Source organism: Centroberyx affinis, unplaced genomic scaffold (assembly GCF_046629955.1).
Source record: "Centroberyx affinis isolate AG114_WGS23_722 - 3 ecotype Tasmania unplaced genomic scaffold, CSIRO-AGI_Caff_v1 ptg006300l_1, whole genome shotgun sequence".
Taxonomy (NCBI): domain Eukaryota; kingdom Metazoa; phylum Chordata; class Actinopteri; order Beryciformes; family Berycidae; genus Centroberyx; species Centroberyx affinis.
In genome coordinates this window covers 77959-89655 of record NW_027283203.1, presented here as the reverse complement: position 1 = coordinate 89655, position 11697 = coordinate 77959, and the positions used below count along the sequence as shown (strand labels likewise).

The window sequence follows — 11697 nt, the reverse complement described above, 5'->3', positions numbered from 1 at the left end:
CAACCACCAAGCATTAGTCGCTCACAGATTTTTTTTTTTTTTTTCAGTTCACTATGACTACCGACACCAGGAACTGCTAACCCAGCGATGGGATTTTTCATCTTTTTGTCTGACCAGGATTAAGACTTTATTGGACACAGCAGTTCCATTTATTTTTTTAACGGATGCATTTCTCTGCATTATTACCTTTCCTTTGTGTCGTCCTGACGATGTAGCCGCATCCCTCTCTGCTCCTTCCGGGGGTCTACAAGAAGATGTCGTCCTGCAAACGTTCCCACTTCTTCTTCCTCACCTCTCCTCGGCTAGCATCCACCAGGCCGGTGCTCGCGCTGGCTGCTGACCTTCCTCGGTTCGGGGGGGGAAAAAAAAAAAGGAAAAACTGGGTAACCAAGGATGTCTTTCTTACCTCCCCTACCCTGCTGCTCACTGAGGAAAAACACAAACTGAACAGAACAACGCAAAGAAGATCAATCTGCCTAGCTACATAATTGTAGCCATTGTACAAGTCCCACTTGCTGCACTACTGCTGTATTTTTTGCTGCACTGTGGCTCCACCCCAGAGAGGAGGTGTGTGGAAAATTGAAGTTTTGTTTTCCGTTTTCAGCACCCAAAAGACAAGAAGGCACAAGGAAGCGGAATTGTCTTACGAAAATACCAGTTTTGCTCAACTGTGTAACATTCGCGGTGCTGGATTGATGCCCATGAGTATCCGGGGGGGGGGCAGGGCAGGGCTTCTATGATGGCTACCGCTGTACAGTCTTCCACCATCTTAACGTGGTGAAGTTGCCCTTGTTGAGCTGACTCCGTATCAGCTTCCCCACCTCCGATCCCGACTTTAACCCGCCATTTGCCGGTGGTGCAGCCGCGCTCTCTTTATAAACTCCCGGGTGATGATGCCTCACCATCAAAAAAAAAACAGCACTTAGAGAAAAACACCAGAATAATATACAGATTTATTATGACTTTTTTTTTTTATTTATTTATGTATCTAGTTTTATTTTCAGTTTCTACAGTGGTAAAAAAAAAAAAAAAAAAAAAACCCTGACTCCACTCCTCCACAGTCACTCCATTGTTTATGTAAATATATTTGTCGGTTTTTTTGTAATTGTGCTTACCTCTCAGTCGGAGCTTCTTCTGCCTACCGTGAGTGCACCCCCCCCCCCCCCTCCCCCCCCCTCCTCGTTCTTGATTGTAGAGCCTGGCTCGTATTCGTAAAAAAAACAGGAGTGCCGCTCTGACGCCTACTTGCCTCGTAGTCGCCGTTAAGTTCAGCATCTCATCAGACCTCACCGCTGATCCTAGATCACTTCCGCCTGACGTCACAGTGTCCCCTCGTTCTACTGTGGCTACTCTGCAGCCTTACTAGGAATTGGTAAAGTTTAATCCGGGGGACAGCTGCAAGAGGGAAAGCGCCCATCTCGCCTGTTTTTCTGAGTAACGGGACCCGTCCTCTTTTGCCTCCGGCCGTCTGCTTTGTCAGCGAGCAGAGGCCCAGGGTAATGTCACGTCTTCCTGTGTATGAAATGCCTCGGCGTCACAGCACAACACTCTGCAACACTGCACACTACTCAGCGCAGTCCTAAGCAAGTTGTAGCAAGCAAACCACAGCGGCACATAGTGTACTTTTTCTTATTTCCGACCGCGCCGCGTTGATGGTTTTAAGCGGAACCTTCGTTAGAATGTCTTTCAAAAAAGTGATGCATAGACAAAGTGCATTGTAACCTGTCATCATAATACTTGGTGAGCACCTTTATCCAGAACACCATACACTGAGCCCATAACCCCTGCAATATTTGACACAAGGGATGAAACCCCTACCCCAGGCACTGTAAAAACCCATGAAGCTGACATTGTTAGAAGCCTGGATTTTTTTTTTTTAGATTTCTCCCCAATGGAAACATTTGTGCATGTAGCGTTTTTTTTTTTTTTTTCCCCATGTGAGCCAAATGGTTCACAGCAGACCCTCAACTGTCTTGTTAAACTTCCCCCAGTACTGGCCCAAAATCTCTCTATCTATGTTCAGTCTTATGTCATTTTTTCTCAAATCAACTGTCTGTGATTGTCTTTTAATGCTAAACACAACACCTTGAACGGCAGCCTAGGGCTTAGCCAATTGAATTGAGAACTACTCAGCTGAAGAGAGAATGTAGTAAGCCCCCAACCCTCGCTTTGCATCTTACATCTAGCTGAGACATTTGGATGCACATAGCTCCGTTATTATCTTAGCAGCCTTACAGTATGAAGGCGTTAATCTGTCAGCTGAAAAGAGAGCCAACACTCGCCCAGTCCATCCGTTGATTGTACTGAAAAGCCAAAGTCGTGGTCTGTTCTGACCTGAGCAGTGCGGTTCCCAACAGACGTGTATGTGTGTCATATTACTGCAGCATTAATGGGGTAGAATGTATTTAATTGCAAACATGGACCTTATGTGCACTCAGTATCTTAGTATGTGTTTTTGCATTATTTTCTTCATATTTATAACGTCAGATGCAGTGCCACTGTACCATACATAGTTTATCCACTCGTCCTGTGTTGCCAAACTTGCCGACTCTGGTGTTATTGAGGCCTGTGAAAGCTACCGCAGGGGTTTGCATTTTTGCAGTAAGGCAAATCAGTTACACACCTATAAAATTGATGAGGGTTTGCACTTCAATTTCTAGTTCTCAATGCCTTTTTGTCCCGAAGGACACTACAGGAAGAACCTTAGCCTAGCATGCATGTTTCTCAAGCAGCATAACCAGTATGTATGTAGATTCTGAAGCAGCATTAACACAGTATGTATGTACAGTTACAGTCTCTAACCTCTTTTTCTATGGTTGATGTATGACAAGCCTGTAGTATTATTAGCCTTATCTTTCCTCCGTTCCCATGTATCCTCCGAATTGTGTGTGTGTGTGTGTGTGTGTGCGTGTGTGTGCACATGCATTCATTGTGTTTCTGTACAGGTTGCAGAGCTTCATGGGCAGGCCCCAGTGAAATCCACACTCTCCGTATTTGCCCATGTGTCCGTGTGCAATGACACTGTCGCCGTGGCAGTGACAGTCTGTAAATGTTTTGTAAGCCTTTTTTCCACACGCTGGTCTGTGCCAGAGACGAAAAAAAAAAACAAATGAGATGCTCTACTTTTTTTTGCATCGTTTGTAAGGAAAAAAAAAAAATTGAGGGAAATGAAAAACTTTTTTCATACTTCAGTTGTAAATGTTTTACTTGAAACGTCATGAATCTGAACCACAGTTGTATGTCGTCAGTTTAAAGTTTGATATGAGGAGTGCGGTGTTTAGTACTTTGTGTGTGGGTGTGTGTGTGTGGATGTGTGTGGGAGTGTGGCTTGTACAGTATGTAAGCACTGAAGGTTAAAGCATTGTGTATAGGCTCTTTGATACTGGTATTGAATGTTGTTGATGCCAGAGCCCGACATTTCAGAGTGAAAAGACTAACATTTCCTGAACTAATGAAGGACCAAAGTTGCTCTCATTGCCAAATTTCAAAGATCAGGGTACAATGAGATCTATGACAGAGGATCTTAATCTATATTCTTTCATTAGGACTAATTGAACAGGAGGTGAAAACCTGAAGTTACAGTTCTCACATGCTTCTCGGAGCACGCTCGTGTTTAAAAGTTGTCTGGGAACTTTGGTGCTGAATTAATTCAGGAAATCTGAAGTGAAGGGCTATGATGGCACCCGTTGTTTATCCAAGTCCCGCTAAACTATTGAGCTCAAAAATGAAATCCCAGGCCCATATTCACAAATGTGCTCATCATAGTTTCAGGCAAAAAAAAAAAAAAAAAGTCTGCAGGCTCTAGGAGTGCCACATGCTCATACAGAATCACTGTATCTCCTAGTTTGTTAAGTAGAATTAGTGATGCCTTGGACATTGGCTGTTGATCCTCAACCAGGCCCAGTATTAAGTATCTCTTATCTATATTGCATATAACTGCTGATATACACTCTGTGATTCATTGAAATTTAACAGAGGGAGTGGGTTTGGTGGCAAGGGGAATTGTTTATTATCAGAGAAATCCCATTTGCCCTCATCCCCTCTCCAATTTGCCCCTGCTAATACAATCATGCGACCTGAGCTATGATCCTAGGACAGTACTCCTGCACTTGTATGAATATGGGTCCTGATATTTAATGAATATGGTCCCAGTTCTTCATCTGTAAAGTGCAAAGAACATTTACACTTGCAGAAAAAAAAATGGGACTCAGAGATCATTAAGATTATTAAGTTTATTGATCATTGATTAGTCTTCTGAAAAATCCCACACTCTCCCTTTGAAGAGAAATAACTACATTTCAGACGAATTGGTCTGCTATGGTTTCACGTGCTTGTCTGTATGCAGCACTCTCAACTGCAGCACAGTATCATTAATATATTTCCATAATGTTTGCCATGCTGTCATAACCTTAACCTATACTATGAATGTACAACGGGCCAACGTATCTCACAGCCAACCTGCATGAGTTTGGGTAAAGATGATAAATATTCTTGTTCTCGCTAACTCGTTTGTTTTTTGTTTGTTTTTTGTTTTTTTTACTTGGTCTGCTAAGCGGCCATATGAATGTTTATTAATTAATGCCTTAAGTTTGCTCCCTGTAGTAACAGTTACCAGGACAACTCCAACCCCACAATAACCTGCATTTTTATTCAGAAATGTATATTGTGTTTCATTTGGCTCCTTGGTTACAGAGTAAAGCTTTGTACCATGACTGACTGACTGACTGACTGACTGACTGACTGACTGGTCGTCTGAGTGTTTTGTGAAGATGTACAAATAAAGCTCAGTTAAACATTCATCCGTCTGTTTGCTCTTGCGCTGTCCCCCACACTGTTAGACTGGAATTTGACAGCACAACAGGCCTCTTTACAAAATCTTTTTATTGAATACTGCAATATGTAATTGACAGGAAGCATTTTGAAGTAATGTAATCTGTTTTTTTTTTCCATAACATCCAACTGTAACAATTGAAATGCTTTATTTTGTTTTGTTTACAGGGTTCCCACTGGTCATGGAATTTTTTGGAATATCATGGAATTAAAGGTATGTATCTCTCTGTGGAAGTCAGGGAAAAGATTGACAGTTTTCCAATACAAACATGTTCTCCTTGTTCTCGGGTCTCTGATAGACGCCCAGAGCTCTTAATCATTCGCTAACTTGATTTACACGGGAACAAGAAAAGCTGATTTGTAGCCGTCTGTGACTCAGGTTTTCCCTGCTTAACTGGCAAGAAAAAGATGAGGCCTTCATCACATAGTTAAAAGTGATTTTCTGTTCCTGTATAAATCATAGATGCAGAGCTCTGGGACCATTCAGTCCTTTTATCCCAGTGCTTGAAGACTTTCAGGGCCCAAAACTGGGTTGCGGGGAAATGGATCCGCGATATATTTTGAGAAACTGGGGATTTCAGTAGCAAAACCGCCAAAATCTTTGCAATTTGAGATGGGTTAAATACAATATCCCAGACTAGTGTTTGCCTAACTGAGCGGGTGAATTTCGGTAGACTTGCCTATGTGATAACCCGATTTTTTTTTTTTTTTTTTGAATATTGAATATAATGTGGTTTCCCTCAGAAGAAGTGTGAAAAGCGCTGCTCTTATCCCACCAGGTCCAGATCGCTGAAGGCCCCGTCCGCTGTCGGCAGGCTGCTGGCCGGCTCCGTGGCGGCAGGGTCTGCGGTCGCGGTGGGCTGGACCGGGCTGAACGCTTTCCAGGGCTTGGACGGGCAGTGGAACGGGCTGTCGGCCGCAGCTCCCGTGGGCGCCGGGTCCTCCTCCTCGGAAGACTCCTCCTTGGCCGCGGCGGTGGTGGCGGGAGGCGAAGCGGTGGTCGAGGAGGCGGAGGTGGCGCCCACCTCTTGGTAGTTGATGACGTTCCGGAGCGGAGACCAGCCGGGGGGACGACGCCTGGTGAACATCTGAGAAGGGAAGGACGGACGGGCGAGTGAGCGGATAGATTATTGACGGGATAGGTCGCCCCAAAAGGCTCATGAAGCGCAATCCAAGAGTTTTGTAGCCAAACGATTACACTGTGGGACCAAAAGTCCAATATTTACCTCATTATCTCGCACCAACAGCACCCTACAGTTTCACCTGATACGAGTAGCCTAAATAATCACTGAATTTAAATTTTGGGGTGAACTATTCCTTTAATACCTCTGGGAATACCTCTGAATTAGTCATGAAAGAAGGAACAAGTGCTGTTCCGGTAGCTTAAAAGTCAGAGAAGCAGACTTGTGACAGGATGGTCATTGGTTCCAGCCTCAGGTAGTTGTGAAAATGTGGTTGGGGACAACAAATGTGTAACACTCTCCTCCTCCTATTTCATTCCTGCAACTCCTTCAGGTGAGAAACAACGTATTCATTCGCTGCTCGGTGATCTTTGGCTGTAAACTGCCTCCCACTGACCATCGCGCTCACTTCCTATGGAAACAGGGAAAGTAGTTTGTTGTAAATTTTTACCAATCGTCAACACAAAACTTGGCCGCAAATCATTTAAGATTATTTAGCATTTAGCTTTAGAGCTGCTACAAGTTCTCATTTTCTGACTTTTGAGATATTGCTAGTCGCCTACAATCACTCAATATAGTGTATGCTAAAGTGTTAGCATGGAGCACCAGAGCCAATGATCTACCAGGGACACTTTGGTGTCTATGTTCTCATCACTTGACAGGTGAGTTAGCCAACGGGCCAATCTCCCAAAAACTTGTGTATTCCTGTAAAGGGATCAATAAAATGAAAGAAATCAATGGTAAACTGCACTGCTAGCGAATGAAGTGCAAGCTATATGCTGCCTCTTCCTAGTTTGACATTTGACTATTGAGTGAAAAGTGGGTTTTACCGCGGGAGGCAGTGGGCCTGGTCCACATTCTACATTGGCCTCTTGGTTCTCGTATCTCCACGGTGCTACATCCACTGTAGAGTTACAGTTCACCAGCTCCTACACACACACACACACACAGAGATACATACAGAGAGGTACACCACGTCAAAAAAGAAGCTTGATCAATACGTCAGCGATGATAATGTGTGAGATGTGTGTTGCCTGCAGGCCTACCACGTCCTCATCGTTGGGGACACACAGTTCATGGAGGTCTTTGTGTTCGGCCTTGGCGCAGATGCTCTTCCTCATGTCGAAGCTCAGCTTGTACCTGAACCCTGCCACCACCTGCAGGGAGGGGAGGAATGGAAAGAGAGTTTTGTTAGATTTTTTTTCATTTGAACCTTTATTTTTTTGTGACCAAGTTTTTATTGAATAAATTCATCCCCTTGGGGAATGGTTGGGAGGTATACAAGAAGTAAGACATATTCAGAGAGCACAATGGTTAAGGAGAATATTTCAAATATTTCAGTACAAATCCCAGTAATAAGAAATAGGCAAAAGAAAATTGAAAAATAAATAAACTGATCTGCTCTCTTCCTTCTGTGAATTGAATATCATTCTTCCAGCATTGCTCCACTTAACGTTCTTACAGTTATACGCATTCAGCTGCCCAGTACAACCACAGTACCCCCCCCCCACCCCCCCACCCCCCCAACTCTACCTGTCTGGTGGCCTGGCCGACTTCGTTAAGGGTGAACAGGTGACTGGAGTTGGAGATAGAGTTGAACTTGGCGATGGACTTGGTGAGAGGAACCCTCAGGTCTTCGGAGTTCTCGTTAATCACCTCAGGACAGCCCAGACAGTGAGCTCGCTCTGGGACGACGGGATCAGCTAGAGAGAGAGAGAGAGAGAGAGAGATGTGGGTGGGAAAGTGAAAGAGAGAAATTGAAGCAGACAGGAGGTGAGAGAGCAGAAGAGAGAAGAAGACGGTAACTCTCCAGGGGCGGAAAAGAATGGGGGAAAGTCGAGAACTATTCTTGAGAACTAACCCCACCCCACCTTATTCCCACTGAAACCTTTCTATTGCCTCAGCACACCTACAGTCTATCATCGATAACTAGTCTATACACAAGTATCCATGACTCCCATTGCTCAGAATCCTGTTTTTCCTTGTTAGCGAACGCGATGACACCAGTTTTATGTTACATTGTGCAAGTAAGCAAAAAGTTCCAGAGCTACGGAGCAGCTTCAGCCTTCAAGTGCTGATGCTGCATTCAGCTGACTTTGTATTATTAACATATTTTAACACCAAAAGTAACAAGCTATATGACATTCTTCAACAAAGCCCCGGCCCTGCCGACGCACACAGACGCTACTTTAATATACAGAGATTCATTCCAAGCCTAGCCTTGAAATTAGTTGCAAAACATGTTGAAAACACAGAAGCTATTTGCCGTAGGCGTTCGTTTGGCAGACAGCGGGCCGGTTAGGCAAACAGATTAAAGTCTAGACCAAACCACGGCCTTCTGTGCTGGGATGAGTTAATGTTGTGCTCTCCCTGTCCGCACATAGTGTTGCTATTACACAACCGGCCCGCCTCTTCATCCCCTTCGCCCACCAGTGTACATTTTCTTCAATGAATCAGTGTTTTCTTAATAGGAAATATGCTCTCCCCGGGTAAACAGATACACAGAACATTGCATTGAGTCATGGCGGACTGTACCGCTGGAAGCAAACACTGGATAATCAAACTTGGGCAAAAACAGACATATGCTTGAGAGACTGTGGAAATAACTTGCTTTAGTGACGTTTTTCTCGGACCTTAAAATGGGCCACTTCCCCTGGCGGACCCCACATGACAAGAGAAGTAATGTGTTTTAATGAGCCACTGGTGCCACAGCTATACGTCTCAAATTAGGTCCCAAGCCGAAGAAGCTTATTGAGAGGATCTGGAGAGAGTCTTCATTTTAAATTCTGTTCAAGTTTATGGCAAAAAATAAAAATCAATCAGTCCCTAAAGTGACCCAGATATGGTAACACTTTTTTCAAATCTTTTTTTTTTTTTTGTCTTGCTGCTGCAAAAAAAAGATCCAATCCAAATTCATCAAACTTAATTCGGAATAATTTTTGGCACAATATTTTAGTGAAATTGTCTTGTCATTGGATTAGGTGTCTTGTCTTCACTCACCCAGCTGGCACTGAACGTCTGTAGTCTCTGTTCCCGCCTCTGTCACGGAGACTGTGGCGTTGCATGGACAGGGCTCCTGTAGGAACAACAGGGAAGATGTTATGATTATGATTTTTTTTATTATGATCCTCTTCATAACTTTGCTCAAACTACCACTACATACTTTTAGCTATGGACTTTTTGATGCTGTTTATGCTTGTTGGGATATTGTGAACACTTTTAAAAGATTAAAGCTGCACTAACTTCACATGTTGGCAGCCCCAAATGGCAGCAAGAGGGAACTGTTTGAATTTTGAAGACTTCATTACCCAAGGCTTCAATGCCCAATCATGTAAAGTGACATCAGTAAACTAAATGTCTTAGTGTGTGGTGGGGTGGAGGTGGTGAAGAGGTTCAGCCATCGCTGGTGAGTCCAGCTTTTTTAGTTGTTATTATTTTTACCTCCGCCAAGGAGGTTATGTTTTCGGTGCCGTTTGTTTTTTTGTCTGTTTGTTTGTCTGTTAGCAGGATTACGGAAAAACTACTGGCCCGATTTTCATGAAACTTGGTGGAAGGGTGTAGCATGGGCCAAGGAAGAACCCATTCAATTTTGGAGTGGATCCGGATCCGACTCACGAACAAGCAATAATAGTGTGAACCTTGGCGGAGGTCTGCGCTCTCCGAGTGCCCTTCTAGTTATTATTATTAATATTACCTTAGGCCCATCAGGCAGATAGTCACACTCTGCCCAGGGTTTGTCGCCCCATGCCGGACAGTCGCTCCTCCTGCCGCTGAACTGTACTGAGTACACCGAGTCTGAGCCATTCTCTGACTGGAGAGAGAGATATGCACACACACACACACATGCAATCACAGTGCACCAGGGGTCAAAGTATCTCAGCATATTTTCCAAGAATCTCTTGGTAATCTTCCCACAGCTTTTGTTCCATTAGTTTCATCACATTCCAACTACAACACTGTCCTATTGAGTGTAGACTTCCAAAGGGAACAACAACCTCTGAATCAATTCACATCCGAAACACTGAAAGAATTCAGTTTTGAAGTATATAAGTAAATAAATGCATCCAGCCATTGTGGAAAATCAATCACTTTCTCCCATGTTGCCAAGCCAATGAAGAAATAGGACTGAAAAACACTATTGCAAAGTGCTCCTTGTGTACTTTTATAGTTTACATTATCTTTTTCTTTGAGACGCCAGGAACCCTTCACCCTAAAATCCCATTAAGATGCAATGAAAGAACCTGGGATAATATTTCCTAGTAAAAAAAAAATTAGAGCCGTTTGGAAAAGAAAATGCATTCAAAATGTCTCACTAGTACCTCAAAATGAAGTATGATACATGTGAATGATACATGTTACGAAATGCTCAGGAATTGTTTTTGCTGTGAGACAATATAGCCCAAGTGAGTAAAAGAGTTGAAGACTTTTACAAACTAGATTTTGTAGTTAAACCAATTATGTTCTAGAAGAAAATCTATCTCCTTTTTTTTACAGACGCTGTACCTTGCTGGCTGACAGTATCTGATAGAGGGCCATCTTGTTTCCGACCACCACGTTCTCATTGAACTTGTCCAGAGCGTTGCTGACGGCCATTTCTACGGCGGGGTCATCGCAGAAGACCAGAACGCCCGACTGGACCTCCGCCGCCTCCTGGTCCTGGTCCTGCCCCGACACCCCAGGACACCAAAAGAGAAACCTCAATAAAAAAAACACAAAGAACTACAAAAGAGACAAAGAGACCCACATACTGACGTTAACGGCCACTTTCAAGCGATCGCAAAGGATCTCAAGCCGGAATTCCGTACCAGAGAGAATGCTAGAGGCTCTGACTTGGGTACCGTACCTGTCCCAGGACCCAGCTGTGGAGACACAGCAGGCCCAGCACGCACAGCCCCGCTCTCCTCATCGTCCGATCCTGCTGGAGGTTCCGCTTCGCTCTGCTCTGCTGCTACAGAGGCATGGAGGAGGATATTACAGTATCGTGAGTGCGTACATTTCATAGGTGTTGGTGCCTCGCTCTGCCCATTGAGCTACACATGGAATGTACTGTAGGGAATGTTATTTTCACTGCTGTTGCCTTTGTTTTTATATGTGCTGTGGACTAGTGTTGTCATTTTTGTCTGATTTATTCACCTGGCTGCAAAAATAATGGGATAAGGAAGTTGGATTGAAGCCTGGTAGCGGTAGTGCCTTGCTGTACCCATTGAGTTACACAAAAGTTCTCATTTCTGTAGCCCTGCATCAATCTTGAACTGAACTTAACATGATTGTAATCTGTCTGAACAAGTAGAAACGTTTTGCAGAGATAGTAATATAGAGAGAATGAAGTTGCCGCTTACATTTTCCAAAGGAGGAGGCCTGCTGTCGCTTCTCCTGGACTGTGGATGGGCTGCTAATCCTGCTCAGGGACAAAATGGACTCCTCTCCACACAGGGACGAACCACCGATTCTGGACTGGACTGACGGGCCGAGTTCCCGTAACGCTATTGGTGGGAATCCTTGAGTAGCGGAGGATGACACAGAGATAGACAAATACAGCGGGGGCAGGAGGGCAGAGTGGACACACACACGCTCATATACACACACACACACACACACTCATTTGCGCTCAAACACTCGGCTCGCTGAGTAAAAACAGAGTAAATGTTTGCTCTCCTTCCTGTCAAATCAATACATCAGTTAGGAT

At 44.1% G+C, this 11697-nt stretch overlaps 1 protein-coding gene across 1 annotated transcript; it reads right to left on the bottom strand.

The window, feature by feature from the left end:
* Nucleotides 1-5597: 5597 nt before the first annotated feature.
* kng1 (kininogen 1) lies at nt 5598-10917 on the bottom strand. The gene is made up of 8 exons (XM_071512459.1): nt 10855-10917; nt 10515-10661; nt 9706-9822; nt 9012-9087; nt 7545-7714; nt 7058-7168; nt 6845-6940; nt 5598-5918 (listed from the first exon to the last, which is right to left on the bottom strand). Exons 1-8 carry the CDS (start codon nt 10915-10917, stop codon nt 5598-5600), a joined length of 1101 nt encoding a protein of 366 aa, XP_071368560.1.
* Between the last annotated feature and the right edge of the window lie 780 nt (nt 10918-11697).